General features: G+C 37.8%; 1 protein-coding gene across 1 annotated transcript; it reads left to right on the forward strand.

Annotated features, from left to right (window-relative positions):
* Positions 1-568: 568 nt before the first annotated feature.
* LOC115922651 (zinc finger protein 271-like) lies at positions 569-18,160 on the forward strand. The gene is given in 7 exon segments (XM_030981940.1): positions 569-688; positions 6,255-6,356; positions 7,883-7,987; positions 11,576-11,626; positions 12,460-12,564; positions 15,598-16,163; positions 16,165-18,160. Coding segments are annotated over 6 exon segments (2,664 nt in total). The 5' UTR covers positions 569-688; positions 6,255-6,259; the 3' UTR covers positions 17,905-18,160.
* Positions 18,161-20,741: the final 2,581 nt, after the last annotated feature.

A 20,741-nucleotide genomic window follows, 5' to 3' on the forward strand; every position in this document is an offset into this window, starting at 1 on the left:
AAAGCTTTTGATACGGTTATTAATCATTGCGTCTTACTGAAAAAGTTACAACTGATGGGTTTAAATAAGGCAAGTTTAGAGTGGTTCAGATCCTACTAATCATAATCGACACCAAGTAGTGGCCATTCATGATATTCGTTCCAAACTATAATGTCTATAACGTGCGGTGTTCCTCGGGGAAGATGACAGCGTATCCTGATCCTAAATATAATGAGGAAAAGCTCAGTGAACAGCTGTTTACTTGTGCCGATTGGATGATTGATAATTAGCTTTCTTTACACTTGGGAAAACCGAAAGCATTTTGTTTTGTTCTAAAAGTAGTTCTAAAAAGTCATTTGAATTACTTCAAAGTGACACACAACAATCAAGACATCAAGAGAAAAGAGTCTGGGAAGTATTTAGGCATTGAGTAATTGGCTACCTGCCTCCCCCTGCCCCACCCCCGGCCCCCTATGCATGTTCCCTCCTTTTGAAAACACCCCCCCCCCCCCCTAATAAGTCCGGTGTGTACGTATACGCGAGAACTATTAAAGTAAGAGAGCGGTACAGATCGACTGTACAGCACAACACCCACAGGTCGAGAGCACAGAACTGTAAAATATGTGGTCGTCGAGAGTGATCAAGTGAGCGTGGTGGCCGTGGCAGCCTGGCCCTGGTGAGAAAGTAGATTTGAATTCATGAATCACAGGTAATTTATCACTGTGTTTTAATATTTCGGCGCTAATTCAGGAATTAGCGCCAATATTTCTCATTGTAACTGATTTTCAAACTCTTGTAACGCTATTTACAGCCAGGGAGCTCCGATCCGAGGCCTACGCCGCGCTGCTCAGAAGGCGTCCGATTCCCGGCGGCGCGCGGCGTCGGAGCTCCCTGGCGTTAAGGCCTAGCTGCAATAATACTATCCTGGCGCTGGCTGTGTATTAAAATTCGTAAAAGCTGTTTTATTAATTCTCAACATTTCAAACACCACTGTACAAAACTCAACTGATTTCCCTAAAAATCGCTACTCTACTTTAGTGACAGTTGATGATGACACCTAGATCTAGGTCTAAATGGATCTCTAGATCTAGCAGTAGCACAATTGTAATTTGTAGCAGTAAAATAAAAATTTCAACTTTGAACTTAGTTAGAATAGAAGGAGGGAGTTTTCGGCCACCCACTTAGATCTAATTAGGCAAAATCCTATTTTTGGACTCTTTACTTCCTATTTATTATCATTTTTTTTGTTCAATCATGAAACCAATACTATCATTAATTTTAAACAAAAAAAGAATCCCAGAAAAAAATCATGAATTGCCATGGCAATTATTGTTGACGTTATTCAGCACAATAAACACCCTCATCATCCACCAACTGTCTATTTAAACAAAGGAGTCCTGCCAATGCCGTGTTATGATACCATGACGTTTAATGCGCAAAGCGCAAAGCAATGCACAATGACTGAACATCTGAAGCAAAGTGACGTGTATAACCTGAAGTGTGGTTCAATCTGTATATGAACAAACAAAACATAAACAATAAAATACCTTGCTTATAAATCAACAATCACAAGCATTATCCAATACTGCTCTATTGTAAGCCAAATAGCGGAATCTTATTACCACTTAACTGCTTTAATTAGCTTGACTTCATCAATATTCATGAACATATCATACAAAACGTCCATTTACACCCACTGACTGTCAATGTCATGAGTCAAATTCTACACAACTCAAAATTAACTATGCCAGTTTTGTGGCTAAATCGCCCTTTCACAATACTAAGTAATTTATCTACGGTTATCTTGCCTGTTAACCTCATAACATTTATATCCCTAACCTTACATGTCATTATTTATGTTTCATACGTGCCTTTATCAATTTACTCACATACATGTACAATCCTATGCACTTGTTTATACATGCTCATGCGAGCAGCCATTTTGAAATGCCCAACCATGTAGCTATTTCATAACCCTTTTCATCAATACAGTCACTAATAATCCTTAAATTATCACAAATTAATAATCATACTACTCTTTAACATCTTAACTACAGGATTTGACATGAATTAACACTTACAACATTGGGTCTCGACAGGATTGACTTGATTAATAGTCGGCGGAATCACTGGGTAAATCTTCCCACTCACAGAAGTATTTGCTGTGCGTAGTGGTTAACGCCCCCACCGGCCAAACTAAGTTATTACGAAAATGACGACAAAATTCTGTCCGCAACAGCAATATTGATTTCATTTTCACTGTACAAAGTCAATAGGGAGCGGCACCATATGTTGTTGTAGGCAGGCGCGTACACAGGGGGGGTGGGGGGGGGTTCGGGGAGTTAAACCCCCCCCCCCCCCCCTTTGGTAATTTTTTTGTATGTAAACCCCCCCATAACCCCCCTAAACCCCCCCCCCCCCCCCCCCCCTTTGGTTTTGGTTTTTTTTTAAAATTATTCCCATGGCTGACCTAAAAAAGGTGACCGTACCCCCCCCCCCCCCCCCGGGAGCAAAATGTCAAATTTTCAAATTTCGAGACCCCCCCCCCCCCCCAAAAAAAAATGTTCTTACCCCCCCCCCCCCCCCCCCCCCCCCCCCCCCCCCCCCCCCCCCCCCCCTCCGCTTATTCAGCGGTCGGCTGAGTCGTTGCAAATTTTTTGGGACTCCCAAAAAAAAAATAAATTTCGGCGCGATTTATAAATGTTAAAACCCTCCCCCCCCCCCCTTGAAAAAATCCTGCGTACGTGCCTGGTTGTAGGTAATAGTTTAATGGCGTTCATTCAGTATTGAATATATACGCCATATCTTTAATTTTATTAGAAAATCAGTTAAACATAAGAAAACTGAGGATAAAGATTTGTAATAAAATAATTAATAAATCAGTAACGCAATTTATTAGGAGTTTCTGGATGGTTTGCAACTTTGTGTTTCTGCTTTTTATAAAATTTAATCTGGTCAGCCCGGTTTCGATTGCATGGAAAACTAGCTTTGCCCGATTTGAAATGGGCTTCTCGGCTACTCGGCATGCGTGCGCAGTGATCTTTTAATTTTGTAACGCACGGTGCCTAGACCACTCAGAAACACAGAAACACTAAATTGAGATGCGTCGTTGATAGCTGATAAGTAAAGAAAACAGAATTTGCATTACAAATTAAATCAATTCAATTAACATTAAAACTTTGCGAATGAAAATAATACATGTACATAATTACAAATCACTTACAACCAAAATACAAATAGTTCATAAATTAATAGTATCCTACGTTAATCTACAAAAAATAAAAGGCAAAAGGTCAAAAGGGCTATTCAGGAACAAGAATTAAAGGGCCCATGACATCAAAATACAAGTTTATTCGTGTTGGTGTGCAGTCCTGCATACTTCTCATATTTTGATATGTAAACTTCTGAATTTGTTTCATACATTTTTAAATATTTTTTTAAATATTTGTTTTTTAAACTTGCTAAGCTCCACCCCAAAAACCTCCAGATCTCATTCCCCTTGTGACATCATCTGTCAGTCATCAATGAGCTAACTTGAGAAAGTGATATGTATCTTTGCCGAAGTCGACCACCTGTTACATTACTTAACACAAAAGCAACATACAAGTTGCTATGTCAGACATGCTGTAGCATCACCAGAAAGACAAAGGCAATGGTGATGTATTGTACATATGTATGGAAGCATGCAATTCTATTATGAACGTGTGCTAAGCTGGGGGAAATTACATACCATTGTCTATTCTAGAATATTAGTTTAGTCTGACATGTCTGACATAGCAACTTATATGTCGCTATTGTTTGTGGTATTGTAACAGGTGGTCAACTTTGGCAAAGTTACATGACACTTTCTCAAGTTAGCTCATTGATGACTGACAGATGATGTCACAAGGGGAATGAGATCTGGAGGTTTTTGGGGTGGAGCTTAGCAAGTTTAAAAAACAAATATTTCAAAAAATATTTAAAAATGTATGAAACAAATTCAGAAGTTTACATATCAAAATATGAGAAGTATGCAGGACTGCACACCAACACGAATAAACTTGTATTTTGATGTCATGGACCCTTTAAAGAGATTTGTTTGTACGATTCTGGTCCGTTTTTAGGCATTTCTTCCTTCCTTCCTATCTCCACTATATCTAGATCGTACAGACTTCTAACAAATTCTTTGAAATGCTAAGCTCCCTTTTCATGTGTAGCGTGTGACTTTATGATCTCAATACAAAGGTGTTGAGCTCTGACTGGCACTTCCGTAAATGCACTGTATAACACTCATACAGCGCATTTTACGGAAGCAGCACATTTACATTAAGGGATCTAAGGTGCATCGCTCTGGTAAGGTATTTGCTAAAATTTCGTTATATTTACCTCCGATTTAGCATAAGAAATAGAAGTGGCATAAAATTCATTAAGGCTGCTGACCAAGGTGTGACTTCGGACACATTTTAGGGTTTGTTTACATGCCTCTCTGCATGCTTGTATGGGAGCCGTTTAAGGCTTGGTGATATCAATATCATTAAAATATTATCACCTAGCTAGTTAGAGTTAGGGTAAAGTGACCGTTTTTGCAGCTTGGCCGAGTTAGCTTGTTATCAGATTTGGTTGTGACGGGGTTGTGCTGCTGAAGCCTCAAAACTTCTACCCATTTTTAAGGGTCATTTTGGCGGATTTTTTTTTTCAAAGTAAAGCCCATTTTCCAAAATTTTGGGGTGTTTGCATGGCAAAAACCCTGAAAATTTTGAAAAAGCGGACCCATATTCAGGGGTATTTTTGTTAAAAATGGGACCCATGTTTAGGGATTTTTAGGTGAAAAAGTTGCCCATCAGAGTGGCACACCCCTGTACAGTATGTCTTAATATGTGAGTAACTCCCCTATCCCCCCCCCCCCCCCCTCTGGGAGAGATGGCCTACATACTGGTAACTTAAAGGGATAGTTGAGTTCTGTTGCAGAGGGCGCTACATAATATAATTTTTTCGTGAGATAATGAAAAACTGAGTGTGAAATTTGAAAGAACATACAATTTAAATGACAACATCATCTTTGTTTGATCGAAATCGGTTGAGAGACGGCTGAAATATCCATAAATAGAACAGTTTCTAATACATGGACATGTAATTGTGTATCACCACAAATATTCAATAATTTGAAAAAGCCATTGAACAACGAAATAGCGCCTTTTACGTCGTATTTCAGCCAATGCCAATTGGCTTTTTCGTGTTGGTTATATTACCTACAACCAGTCGGCCCATGTATTGTTATTTTTAATCAATTAATTGATCAACGGTCACCTTATTTTTTTGAAGTAGGGCTGAATTGGTATGATCGTATAGGCTAAATTTCACAATTTTTGGGGTCTAAAATTACATTCATAGCAATTTCAGGTTCCAAAAGGGCACTAGAAATGTCATAGATAAGAATAAGAGCAATAACCATGCACTTTGAAGGCATTTGCGATCTGAAAACAGAACTCGACTATCCCTAAACGAAGGACAAACAAGATGAGTATGTCGCAATTCTTGTCTTTCTTAAAATAATGCACAAAGCGTGGAGGTGAGTGTGCGTGCACGACGGACAGAGAGAGAGAAATACAGAGAGATAAGAGATAAGAGATTGGGAGAGAGAGAGCAAGGTGAGAAACCCGGAGAAAGGAAACGCGAGGGATTAGAATAGAACAGTGAAAAGACAGATATTTAGGAGGCAAGGAGAGTCGAAGAGAGAAACAGAGTCGGAGAGTGCTTGAGCATGATTACGCCAACTGATTATCCGAAGAGCCAAGAGAAGAATAAAGTGTGTGAAATGTTGATAGTCTTTACGTGTAGTCGTTTAGAGATGAGAAGGAAAAAGAAATTATCTTCATCATTTCTCTTTTTCTATTGAAGTTAATCATCTTTCAAATATTTGTTAAACTTATTTTCCCTCTCAAATCTTGCCTTTTAACAATTTGATCTTCTTTCTTACTAAAAATACAGAATCATTTACTTTAAAAATACAGAATTATATTTGCCTTTAAAATGCAGTTTTCGCAGGTTTTCTTTTCTTTCTTAAGTTTCTTTCATTTTGCTTCTCGATCCCTCCCCCATATTCATTCACATCTCTTTCACTATCGACTTCCGCTCATTCTCAGTTCCCCCAAAGTTTGTCGTGCCATAGAAATTATGTTTAAAAAGCACAGATATTCCTGGAAGACTTTACACGCCCATGTGTTGTGTACCCACTCGATGACAATGATATTTAACGACAAGGCAAAACATTTTATCAAATATTGTTTCAAACACAGATAACATGGCGATGAAGCAAGAAATTGATTGTTGGACGTCTCTCTCAAGTGCAGATGGAGAAGGAGAGGGAACTCTTCAGTCATCACATGAACGTGATGAAGGTATGGTTGACTGGAGTGTGTCAATGTGCTGTGCTGTTTTTGGTAATGTTTCTGATGACTTTGACAATATAAGTTCAACATATATACAGTACTCCTTTTTATCTCAAAATAATTGCCCTGTGAGTGTGATTTCTTTTGTCTTTGTTTGTGTTGCTGTGAGACGGACATTTGTTTTCACTCAGTAATTATAACGTAATTAACACATACAAATTACAAAGGTGTGAAGAGTAGACCTATTGCAAGTCTGAAAAATTTTAAGGAGCTGGACCTTAAAGATGGTACCTCTAGTACATAAATTGTGCAAAAACAGTATAAGATTGCCACTGAAGAGATTCCTTAAACTAGTAAAGAAAGCTCTATCTTAAAAGAAAAGAATAATATTAAGGATACAGATAATATACACTTTTTTTTATACAGATTATTTCAACTCTGCGCTGATTTAAACAAAAATATTAAAGCTATATTCAATACACTTAAAAAAGTATTGTGATTCACGAGTGTAAGGCATGTGCAATTGAAAATGTAAAGGGAGATTGCTGGCAGTTTCCATGTGCCAAGGTCATAATACGCTGACATCAGATTTGGTGGAAATACCATTGATGGGTGTAAAAGTCCGCAAACAGCAAACCGTAGTCCCATCAAGAAATACCCCTAGCAGAGATGCCAAGTGTTCCATTTTTGCCGTATTTGTTCTTTTTTTTTGCTATGAATACTTCAGTATATTTTTTTAATGTTTTGTTTTATTTACCAAAAAAAAATATTGATGTTTTTCTTAATTCCCGATCATGGGCTTTGTGTTGTATGCCTATTATGCACCTATATCTTCAAAAGATACACGCAGTACGGTGATACAGGGCCCAAACTGCGCACGTTGCAAACAACCCACGTGTTTGATTTGTTCACAGTTTGTACGATTGTTCAAAAAGACAGCTGTAGTATAGCGAGATATTTTTTTTCTCAAAAATCCTGTTTTTTCCTTTTAAGAATATTTTTTGTTGATGAAGGTTGGCATCTATGCCCTAGTCTCTCAAAGAGTCTTCTGGTGTGGGAAATGAAAGATTAAAGATAATGGCTTTACCATATACATGTATGAGGATGGGTGGAATAAGCAGAGCATTACATACATGATGTAAGGCCTGTTGGTCATATTACTGAAGGCTATTAATCATGGTGATTGACAACACTTATTATTTGGTAAACACCCAAATGGTGTCGATTCCCCCAGTGAGAGCCCACTACAATGCATCTTTAGGTTGACCTTCATTCTCTCACCGTACACATCAAATCACGAAGAAGAAGAAAAAGAACTTCAAAACTTGTCAGTCCGCTAGCTCAGAATCAAGAATGTTTACAATATTTGCACCAATACAACCTCTAAACAGATATATAATACTAGTACATGAATATACAAAAACACAAGTCGCATATTCATAAATAACACAAGTATCTACTTCACTCTGTATTATAGAAATGATTAGTCTATAATGGTCAAGAGTTTTAATGATTTTTTATTTTTACATGTACAGGAAACATCTGCATCAAGGAGGAAGGAGAAGTTGAGAAGAAGACGTGTCTTTCCATTCCAAGTTCAGATCGTTTGATATATGAGGGTCAGCTTGTAACTCAAGACGGTATGCTATAGGTTCTTGAAGGAAAATCAAACATTGATAGCAAATCGTGGATTGGTGAAAGTTAGAACAAGATCGTACAAAAATAAGGAAGTCTATGAGTATTTAAAATAAGATATCACCAAGTCTCTGCAAATCACCAAATCGGCGATGTGGTTACTGGAATGTTTGTCGTACAAAAATACCATTACTTTCTGTTTTTCTCTTCAGCTCCTTCTCCCATGGGGTACTACTACAAATATATTGTGTATATAATGTTTTTAAGGTTCTCTAAAAGGAAAAGACACACCCGAGTCATAGATTTTGAAAAATTTATGTTTTAGTAATTTTTTGTGTTGGAAAAAATAGGAGGGTGGTCCAGCAGTACGTCATAATGAATTAACAGATTCAGCCAATTTGAAGTGCCCATATGTTTAGTAATAACAACTTTCTTAATTTTTGTCCGATTTGTTCCAACTTTCCCCCATCTACTTCTCAGATTTTTCTGCTCTCTTTTATACCCCCTTCACATACACCGATTTTTCTTACGAGTCCTTACGGATCGCACAAATTCACAGATCTTTCACGGATCCTTACGATGTGGCCACTTTTACGACCGGTTTAAGAGTTATTACGAACTATTTGCTGTTTATTACGGATCATTACAAGTTATTAAGATGTATTTACGGCAACAGTCCAAGGATTGTTACGACTTGTCACGGATAACTACGAGCAACTAACGTGTTAGTTACGACCTGTTTACGTGTTGTTACAAAGAGTTACAAGTATGTTTTCTTTACATTGTTATGTCATGATTTTTAGCCAAAAATAATAACTGAAAATGAAGTGTTCGAATTTGCAGCTTTTATACCTTTCCCCAAATCGTAAACAGTTTGTAAGCATACGTAAAGTATACGTATCTAGTCGTAAAGTACTCGTAATTACACTTAAAATGCTCGAAATAACCCGTATCAATCCGTAAAGCCATCGTAAAATGACCCGAATAAAATCTTAAACACCACGTAAGCACACGTAACCATCCTTAAACTGCTCGCAATAATCCGTAAATAATCCGTAAACTGATCGTAAACTTATCATAACGAATCGTTACAAAAATCTGTTACGAGTCATTTACGGATTCTTGCAAGCAGTTTACGGATGGTGGCGTGTTGTTGCGAGCGGTTGACGGATGGTTACGAGCTATTTACGAGCTATTTACGGACAAATCAATCCGTGGACAATCGTAAGAAGATTTTCGACATGTCAAATAATTTGCCTCTTCTTTCACGGATCTTTAAGAGTGTCTACGAGTTGTGACAATTATTTACGGATGCTTGTGATTGACTACGAGTTGGCGATCCGTAAGGACTCGTAAGAAAAATCTGTGTATCTGAAGGGGGTATTAGAGTAGTTTGCTATCAAGGTTGAATATCTGTTAAAAGGAAAATCAAACTTTAAATTGTTTGAGCCAGCCAGAAAATCCCATAGGAAAGTGAAAAGTATGCCGCAGACCTGCCGCAGACCTGCCGCAGATCTGCCGCAGACCTGCCGCAGACTTTTAGTCTGCGGCAAAGAGTATGCCGAAGTATGCGGCAGAAAGAAATTTTGCTGCAGACTTGCCGCATACCAGTATGCCACAGGAACAGTCTGCGGCAGATCTGCGGCAGGATGAAATTTTGCTGCAGACTTGCCGCATACTAGTATGCCACAGGAACAGTCTGCGGCAGATCTGCGGCAGGATGAAATTTTGCTGCAGACTTGCCGCATACTAGTATGCCACAGGAACATTCTGCGGCAGATCTGCGGCAGGATGAAACTTTGCTCCAGACTTGCCGCATACTAGTATGCCACAGGAACAGTCTGCGGCAGATCTGCGGCAGGATGAAACTTTGCTCCAGACTTGCCGCATACTAGTATGCCACAGGAACAGTCTGCGGCAGATCTGCGGCAGGATGAAACTTTGCTCCAGACTTGCCGCATACTAGTATGCCACAGGAACAGTCTGCGGCAGATCTGCGGCAGGGCGAAACTTTGCTCCAGACTTGCCGCATACCAGTACGCCACAGGAACAGTCTGCGGCAGGTCTGCCACAGGAAATCCCATTAAAGTCTAATAGGGCCAATTGAAACCAATCATCTCATGCATATTCATTATTACTTTACACGTGTGACAGAAAAATACATTTATCATGATTTGTTAAGCAAATTAAGACAATGCACATCATTTTTGTGATTTCTATTTTCCTTTTGCCATTATTAACCAATAGATTATTTTGTCTGATCATGTTACAATTACATTCACGTTTAAGCAATAGATATATTGATTACTAACCAAGAAACTATGATTACTAACCAAGAAACAATATACATATTTAGTATATATATGTGTACGAGCCTGTGTCACTTTAAATGTTACTCTTGAATACACTTCAAATGATCAATGTGATGAAGTTAATACAATTGAGAATAGAATATACCTAATTGGTAATATCGATATATATTGGTATTACCTAATTGGTAATATCGATATTGCCATTATTGATTATGAAGTATCAATCAGTTTATCACTGGTTCTTCTACATGCATACTTTATTGCCACGTACTGGATATGAAAGAGTATGCGGCAGGTCTGCAGCAGGTCTCTTCATCATACTGAAAGAGTATGCGGCAAGTCTGCAGCAAGTCTGCGGCAGACCTGCCGCAGACAGTCATCTTTTTCACATGCAAATTAGTTTTGCCGCAGACTTGCCGCAGACTTGCCGCATACTCTTTCAGTATGATGAAGAGTCTGCGGCAGGTCTGCAGGTCTGCCGCAGACCTACCGCAGACTCTTCATCATACTGAAAGAGTATGCGGCAAGTCTGCAGCAAGTCTGCGGCAGACCTGCCGCAGACTCTTCATCATACTGAAAGAGTATGCGGCAAGTCTGCAGCAAGTCTGCGGCAGACCTGCCGCAGACTCTTCATCATACTGAAAGAGTATGCGGCAAGTCTGCGGCAGACCTGCCGCAGACTCTTCATCATACTGAAAGAGTATGCGGCAGGTCTGCAGCAAGTCTGCGGCAGGTCTGCCGCAGACTCTTCATCATACTGAAAGAGTATGCGGCAAGTCTGCGGCAGACCTGCCGCAGACTCTTCATCATACTGAAAGAGTATGCGGCAAGTCTGCGGCAAGTCTGCGGCAAAACTAATTTGCATGTGAAAAAGATGACTGCGGCAGGTCTGCCGCAGATCTGCGGTAAGTCTGCCGCAGGAGTATGCGGCAGGCTCATTTCTTTCCTATGGGATATGAATGTTTTGTTGAAAATAGGGAGGATGCATCCTTGGGGCACATTCCTGCTTGCAAATTGCAATAAAAAACTGAAAATATCCTTATTATTAATACTATAGAACTAATTGCATACATCTATAAATGTCCTTCGATGTTCTTTTTCCTCTGTTTCAAGCAATGACATTCAGTCTTGCAAGTTATTGGAAAATTATGTTTTATTTGGTTACAAAATTCATGTGGTTATAAAATTTATTCTTCTCTTTGTAGCCAATAATAGGTAACCAGATCAAATTTTACCTCTCAGATAATATGAAAATATCTTAACTTTGTTCATATTAAACAGGTGTGGTCTTCACCACCAAGCAAGAAGGACAAGACCCATCGACCAAACAAGGTATCATGAAGTTATTAAGAGAATTCTATTGTACAATGGTGCTCAGGGTGGTAAAAATTAAAAATTAAAACAAAATGTAAAATTGAAACATGAAAGGAGTATAAACTGATGCATGAAGTCCAATTTTCTGGGCTCTAGGGTTTGTAGATGCACTCTGGTTAAATGTGCTCCTTATTTTGAAGCATTTCAAACAAATTGTTGTACCTCATATTATTGAATGATTTTGGGAACGAACATTAATCTATTACTGAATCTGTTAAAACTAGGATGTCTGATCGCGCACCCGATGTTGTGTGCTAAAATCCTTCCCATAGAGATTGCACGCATCCCTATGCAGTCTACGTGCATTGTGCGCTCATGCAAAATTGGTCAATGATTGTATGAGAATTCCTTTTTTACCAGAACTCAAGTTTATCTTTAAGGTTAGATTTTATTTGGATGGTGGGGGTGGGGTTGGCTTGACACAGACAAAAAGTATAAATGAAGATAACTAGGCCTTTATTTAGAAGGAAGGAAACAACTCAAGTTTATCTTTAAGGTAAGATTTCATTTGGATGTTGGGGTGGGAGTGGGGTTGGCTTGACACGGACAAAAATATCAATGAAGGTACAACTAGGCCTATATTTAAAAGGAAGGGAACAACTCATAAGTAAATAGCATTTACTCTCTATGTTCCAGGTTAATATGTTGAACATCAAGTTGCACCACAAGAATTGACATGGTCTGTAAAATAGACAAAGTGATGAAGAATAGCTCAAAATCTTCAAATAAGTAGCATATGCACAGCTATTAAAAAAGAGAGATGTTGAACATTTCTTCTTGATTTCTTATAGAAATGATCTATGCCACCATAAAGCAAGAAGATGAAGAAGAGATATTTGAACCTATTACAACTCGAGGTGAAGGAGGAGGAGAAACTGAGCAATCAATTCCTGAAGGTATGATCAACATTCTTTTGTCTTTAAGGCAAATCAAATTCGTAAAGGGGAAGTTCATCCTGATATTGAGGTGGTTTTCACGAAAGTAGAAAAATGAGAGAAACAAATAAACATAAGTTTAAGCAAAATCTGATTAAAATATGAAATTCATGATATTTTTTAAAGTTGTCATCATTGAATTGCAAATCAGAAACACTGTGACGTATCTTGCCAGCTCCTCTTCCATTTGCTCTCGATCTAAGAAAATTCATGAACTTTTATTTTCTTCAGTTATTGATGACAGTATAGATTTGTATCATACAGTGCTTGTATAGAAACATATTTTTAATTATATTACCGGTTTAACATGATTGTGTGATTGATAATTTTCTAAAGGGAAAGTATGTATTAAAGGTACTATGTCCCTTTTGCAGCCAACCTCAAATTCTGTAGAACTTTGCAGGAATTATGAATATGTCATGTATGTCCTATCTGTGAAATTCAAATGTTAGCAGTGTCCTCGTATTCAAATTATGCAAGGAAACCCGTTGACTTGCTAGACTTCACTGTCAGACACTATTGAGTGACTGACTGGCTTTTTTTCTTCTTTGGTAATAACATACATGAAAAGAGTTGTAAAGGGTACATGAGCATTTGTCTACATCAATAACCCACTTCTTGTGATGGCCAAGATTAAACTGATTGAATCTTTGTGCAGCATAAAACGTATGACAATTCGGTACAATTGTTTGAAAATCAAGACTATTACTTTTGGGCTCTATGGCCCTAAAGTCGATTTGACAACTAATAGTCATTATTTTCCCACTTGAAGACATTTTCAAGCCCCACCTTTTTAGGGAAGTTCTAAATAAGTAGTATCTTTCAAATGCAGTTGGAATTTAACTTTTTCATTTTTTTGGCCTGCAAATGGGACATAGTACCTTTAACTATTATTGGTTTTATAGTACAGGGCAAATGGGAAGAAAGGTCACAAGATATGTCAAAGAGTTGCCAATTTGTGTTTGATTGATTGCAAAGTCATCTTTCCTATTTTTCATTGGTTTTTGCTCAAATTTTCACAGGTCTGTTTCTATCAAATTCAACTTAATATGAGAGTGGAATTTCCCTTCAATGATTAAAAAAAACAAAAATCAGTGCTGATAGCAAAAAAGAATCATTATCAGACCAATGACAGTTTAAAGAAATAGTATGGACAATACAACAGTTTTTAATTGTTGAAATAGATATTCACAAAGTATTATAAACAGGAATGTCACACAAGTTTATTTTTAATGACAACACATTGATCAAGGAAAATGTTAGTCTTTTGTAATTTGCATGATTGAGCTGCAATTTCTTAAACAGTGCATATAAATAAAAGTATACACCACATTTTGGTAAGTAGCTCCTAATTCAAAAGTCACAATCACTGTGACCTTGAAATCTATCCCATAATAAAAAGTAACCTGTTTTGTCGTCTGATACCCTATTCATTTTCTTTTTCTGCTATGGGTTCCAGAGTACCAGGGTCTTTGAGTGTTGTTAAAATCTCCTTGCACCGAGTTTGGGCTGATCCAACTATTAATGTGGATCAAGCCATATACATTGCGTCCCAGAAAAAAACAAAACCCAGATTTATCAATGTTTTATTATAACTTAATCACAATTATAATTGATAAAAGACGCATGTTTGGAAAGCTTAGATCCTCCTCTTTCATTTGATGCAACTCATATAATGCATATTTCACGCATGAGTGATTAAAATGAATTTGAAGAGAGGAAACCAAAAAGTCATTTGGCAGACAATATCTGAATTTCAAAGAGAAAATCACATTTCTAGAAAGTTGAGTTTCTGCCCTTTAATATGACACCTTAGATAGGAAAAATGAGCTAGTAATAACAAAGTTCTGTTTGTTTAAAGTAGTGCTTGCATTTCCATAATTTCATTAAACGAATTCGTTTTCACTGGCTGCCTGCCATAGCAACCAACAGAATTAACAAAAGACTTAACTCCGTTTTGTTGACAATCAGCCATGCATCAAGTCTTTCGTCTACCACCGATTGTCAACAAAACGGAGATAATAAGTCTTTTGTCAATTCTGCTTATTGCTACGACAGGCGGCCAGTGAAAACGAATTTGTTTGATAAAATTATGGAAATGCAAGCACTACTTTAAACAAACAAAACTTTGTCATTCCTTGCTCATTTTTCCTGGTTGAGGTGTCATATGAAAGGGCAAAAGCTCAACTTTCTAGAAATGTGATTTTCTCTTTAAAATTCAGAAACCGTCCGCCAAATGACTTTTTCGTTTCCTCTCTTCAAATTCATTTTAATCACTCATGCGTGAAATATGCATTATATGAGTTGCATCAAATGAAAGAGGAGGATCTAAGCTTTCCAAACATGTGTCATTTATCAATTATAATTGTGATTGAGTTATAATAAAATATTGATAATTCTCGGTTTCATTTTACCTGGGACGCACTGTACATGTGTCACTTGGTCTTAAATCTTTAAAAAAAACTTAAATTCTTCTTCTTGCTTAAGTGCTTCATTGTTTAAAGCAATGCAATGAACCCAAGCTTTCAAGAGACCATGTTTCAACCTTTCAATCCATAAGATCACCTTACTTTATTTTCAACAGCCGACTTATTGCTTGTCTCGTGATGTCCAATTAAGATCTCTCTCTACACACTTGTCCATTGCGTCATTCCACACACATTAGGTACATAAGGCATTTATCTTAAATAGCACATGAAAACTCAAAGGTAACTAAACTCAAATGCAAAGGAGAATGCATATGTTGAATACTCCTAAAGAACAGTAGACATTCATGAAGGAGGATAGCATCCCAAATTAACCTTGTCCAGTTTGAATTTCTCAATGAAGGGGCTTACCACAGACAAGGGATGACAATTATACAAAGATTGCGTCATCACAACGAAGAGAACATTATAAATGTTGCTTGCAATGAGTCTTTCTTTGAGTTTGATTCAACATTGTTCATGAAGTAAATAGTTGGATAATAGGATTACTGTATATTTTCCTCCCCAGATAAAGAGTTGGACAATGGAAAGGACAAGATACACCCACATATAACAGGATGCAGTGGAGAGAAGTCCCATCTTTGTAAACATTGCAGTAAGGCATTTACTGATGAGAACACTCTGATACTACATCAGAAAACACACCAGGGCGAGTATGAGCATACTCACCACCTTAGAACACGAACAGGAGAGAAACCTTTCAAGTGTTCCCAGCGTGATAAGGGTTTTATTCATATTAGTAAACTAAGTGGCCATTTACTAACACACGGTGGAGAAAAGCCTTTCAAGTGTTCTCAGTGTGATAAGAGATTTTGTCATAGAGTTTCCCTAACCTGTCATTTAAGAACACACCATGGTGAAAAGCCTTATAAATGTTCCCAATGTGATGAGGTATTTTGTTACCAAAGTAATCTTACTACCCATTCAAGAACGCATAGTGTAGAAAAGCTGTATCGGTGTCCCGATTGTAATAAAGGATTTTCTCAAAAGTCTAGTCTTTCTAGCCACCTTAGAGTACATACAGGACAGAAACCTTTTAAATGTTCTCATTGTGGTAAGGGTTTTTTCTCACCAAAGTAATCTTACCTGTCATGTAAGAATGCATATAGGAGAAAAGCCTCATCTTTGTCCTTATTGTGATAAAGGATTTTCTCAGAAGACTAAGCTTACTATCCACCTTAGAACACATACAGGAGAGAAACCCTTTAAGTGTTCTCATTGTGATAAGGGTTTTTCTCATCAATGGAATCTTATCCGTCATGTAAGGACGCACACAGATGAAATGCCTTATCAGTGTCCTTATTGTGAGAAAGGATTTTCTCAAAAGTCTAGTCTTTCTAGCCACCTTAGAGTACATACAGGAGAGAAACCTTTTAAGTGTTCCCAGTGTGATAAGGGATTTTCTCAAAAGACTATGCTTACTTTCCACTTTAGAACACATACAGGAGAGAAACCCTTTAAGTGTTCCCAGTGTAATAAGGGTTTTTCTCACCAATGTAATCTTATCCGTCATGTAAGGACGCATACAGGAGAAATGCGTTATCAGTGTTCCCATTGTGATGAGGTATTTTGTTACCAAAATAATCTTACTACCCATTCTAGAACGCACAGTGTAGAAAAGCTGTATCGGTGTCCCAATTGTGATAAAGGATTTTCTCAAAAGTCTAGTCTTTCTAGCCACCTTAGAGTACATACAGGAGAGAAACCTTTTAAGTGTTCTCATTGTGCTAAGGGTTTTTCTCACCGAAGTAATCTTACCTGTCATGTAAGAATGCATACAGGAGAAAAGCCTCATCAGTGTTTTTATTGCAATAAAGGATTTTCTCAAAAGACTAAGCTTACTATCCACCTTAGAACACATACAGGAGAGAAACCCTTTAAGTGTTCTCATTGTGATAAGGGTTTTTCTCATCAATGGAATCTTATCCGTCATGTAAGGACGCATACAGGAGAAATGCCTTATCAGTGTCCTTATTGTGAGAAAGGATTTTCTCAAAAGTCTAGTCTTTCTAGCCACCTTAGAGTACATACAGGAGAGAAACCCTTTAAGTGTTCCCAGTGTGATAAGGGATTTTCTCAAAAGACTAAGCTTACTATCCACCTTAGAACACATGCAGGAGAGAAACCCTTTAAGTGTTCCCATTGTAATAAGGGTTTTTCTCACCAATGTAATCTTATCCGTCATGTAAGGACGCATACAGGAGAAATGCCTTATCAGTGTTCACATTGTGATAAGGGATTTTCTCAACAGACTAAGCTTACAATCCACCTTAGAACTCATACAGGAAAGAGTCCCTTTAAGTGTTCCAAGTGTAATAAGGGTTTTTCTCACCAATGTAATCTTATCCGTCATGTAAGGACGCATACAGGAGAAATGCGTTATCAGTGTTCCCATTGTGATGAGGTATTTTGTTACCAAAGTAATCTTACAACCCATTCTAGAACGCACAGTGTAGAAAAGCTGTATCGGTGTCCCAATTGTGATAAAGGATTTTCTCAAAAGTCTAGTCTTTCTAGCCACCTTAGAGTACATACAGGAGAGAAACCTTTTAAGTGTTCTCATTGTGATAAGGGTTTTTCTCACCGAAGTAATCTTACCTGTCATGTAAGAATGCATACTGGAGAAAAGCCTCATCGGTGTCCCTATTGTGATAAAGGATTTTCTCAAAAGACTAAGCTTACTATCCACCTTAGAACACATACAGGAGAGAAACCCTTTAAGTGTTCTCATTGTGATAAGGGTTTTTCTCATCAATGGAATCTTATCCGTCATGTAAGGACGCACACAGATGAAATGCCTTATCAGTGTCCTTAATGTGATAAAGGATTTTCTCAAAAGACTAAGCTTACTATCCACCTTTTTTTCAAGATTCAAGATTTAAATTAATAATAATAAATTACATACTGTAAAATATTGCTAGCGAAATTGAGTAAATGTTTAAATCAAAACAAATAAAATAAAATGCATACAGATACGGGAATTTAATTAACTGTAACGTAGGAAAAACTGTGATTAAAATGCAATACAAATTTCATTCAGATGGTGTAATAAATATTAAAAAGTATTAAAATTGGAGTATTGGCAGTGTGGTAATCACAAGTGTGACATGAATACAGTACATGTATAAGCATATTGCACATAAGAAAAAATAGAAATCCTTGGATATCATTGGTCACAGTAACAATGGCAGATGATTAAAGAATGTTGTACTGTGAAACATCATCAGAAGAGAAAGTGTTGGAGAGGAGCAGGGAGAGACAGGAAGTGAGACAGAGAAAAACAGAGAGGAGGAAGGAGAGATGACGGGAGAAAGAGGAGGAGGCAGAGACAGCAGAGAGAGAGAGAGACAGACAGAGAGATGAGAGAGAGGGGGTGGGAGTGAAATTTTTAAAAGTAGAGAGGAAAGACCAGAAGTAAAGAAGAGAAAAGGACATTTGAAAAGTAACTAGTTCAAATAGAGAAAAGGGATGAGAGAGTGAGAGGAAGGATACAAGTACATGCAATATCAAAATACGAGTGAATGTGAGAACCTGCCGTGCCAATCATCATGACAGTTGATATTGCATAATTGCACATAATTATATTGCTGAAATACATGATATGTAACATGCTGATAATTACCTAAGCCTCTATTTATTATTATTTAAGGAACGATTGAAAGATGGGATGGGAGAATTTCGGTACCTCGAAGTTCTCATCTTAGGCAAGGACAAATCAAGTGCATTTCGCGGGGTACGGCTACAGTTATTGACTCTGCTCTCAGGCAGGAGATGTCGATGAACTTTAGATTGGAGGAGTGATTTTGCAAATCTTAAAAAAAGGGATGTGCGTCTCTCTTTAGGAGAGGAGACGCCAAGATGAGATTGCAGTTCATCATAAGTTCTGGAGTCGGGGTAGCTAATGATCCTGAGAGCGATCTCCTCTGAACTCGCTCGATGCTTACAGAGTGGATGTTTGTGATCCCTGATGTCCAAACAGCTAGGTGCTGCAAATTCTAGCACTGGCCTGATCGATGTACAACATGATGTAGATAGTAGCAAGATCCTTGGTGGTAACACCATTCCTCCGAAGCTTAGTCAGGAGATAAAGTCTTCTGGAAGCGTTAGAGATCAAACGGCTGTCCTGCCCATCCCATTTGAGATCATCCTGAAGGAAGACCCCTAGGAGCTGATGGGATGAGACAGCTTCCAGTGTGGTAGAGTTGATGTCAAGAACGAGGGGTGGGGGGGGGGGGGACTGGCAAAGAAATGAAATGAAAGACCCATCGACCAAACGAGGTATCATTAAGTCATCAAGAGAATTCTATTGTACAATGGTGCTCAGGGTTGTAAAAATTAAAAATTAAAACAAAATGTAAAATTGGAACATGAAAAGAATATGTACTGGTATTGAAGTCCAATTTTCTGGGCTCTAGGGTTTGTAGATGCACTCTGGTTTAATGTGCTCCTTATTTTGAAGCATTTCAAACAAATTGTTGTACCTCATATTATTGAATGATTTTGGGAACGAACATTAATCTATTACTGAATTTGTTAAAAAATAAAACCCCTTGTGGATCTGACTAGGAAGTATAGTAGTAAAGATACAACGTAGACCTATATACTCAGAACTGGGATATCGTTTCACAAAACCTTCAATGGTGCAAGTTCACTGACATCCCCTTGAAATACATGTATGTGTTAAATTCAATACCGGTACACACATTTTGATGGGTTGTCTACAAACCTCCATTTATTAAAGTTTTGTAAAGCGCTGCCCTGTTTTCTGTTTTGAATGAATTAATAATTCATTGTCGTAAGATGTGGACTCTGGTACCCTCTGGAATTTTTCAAAAAGATTGTTTGCTAGGTTGATAATGACAATATTTTTTTTTAATAACACATGATTTTAAAATTTCTCTGTGGTCAGTATCATACACCAACCAACCAAACTCCAATCTTGGACCAAACACTATAACCTGAGTCTGACTCTTACCCTAATTCTTACCTCACCTGAATTTCAATTGCAACCTTAACCCTAATCCAGAGTCTGGAGTAATTGATATTGGAGCATATGTCGGACCACCCCATTTAATCGTGGTGGTGGTTATTTTACCTGACTGCTAAAAAAGCATAAATGCTTGTAAGTAAGCAACCAGACAGCCGACGACTTTAGGTCCTCTCCGAGGGACCTGGTAATGAAGATTAATGCCTTACCAAAGGGCACTATAAGTGCATCGACTTGGTTTCGAACCCGGGTCACTAGATTACAAGACCACGGCTCTACTGACTGAGCTATCGCGCCTCCCCTTGTCAGTTACTTTGAATTTATTAACTGATTTATTATTTTGTCTAAAAGTAGTTATGTTTAGAGACAAAGTTGAGTTCTGGTCATGCGATTGCATTGTGAAAGAAAAGGTGTGGAATGGATCAGAAAAAGTTGATCATGTAGCATGTAAGTATTGTTGTGTACTGCAAGGTTCTAGAGTCATCAAAATCATAATAAATTTGGCCCAGTCTTGGTAAAGTAACAAGCACTATACACAGAAAGATGTATATGGGACTACACAAATGGTGTTGGGCCTACTTGTCTTGATTTTCTTATCTTTCTATATTCATTCCTCAGCCAGTATACATTTTCTACCAAAATTATTTGGCAAATGACATTTATTT

Source organism: Strongylocentrotus purpuratus, unplaced genomic scaffold, assembly GCF_000002235.5.
Source record: "Strongylocentrotus purpuratus isolate Spur 01 unplaced genomic scaffold, Spur_5.0 spur5_contig_823, whole genome shotgun sequence".
NCBI lineage: Eukaryota > Metazoa > Echinodermata > Echinoidea > Camarodonta > Strongylocentrotidae > Strongylocentrotus > Strongylocentrotus purpuratus.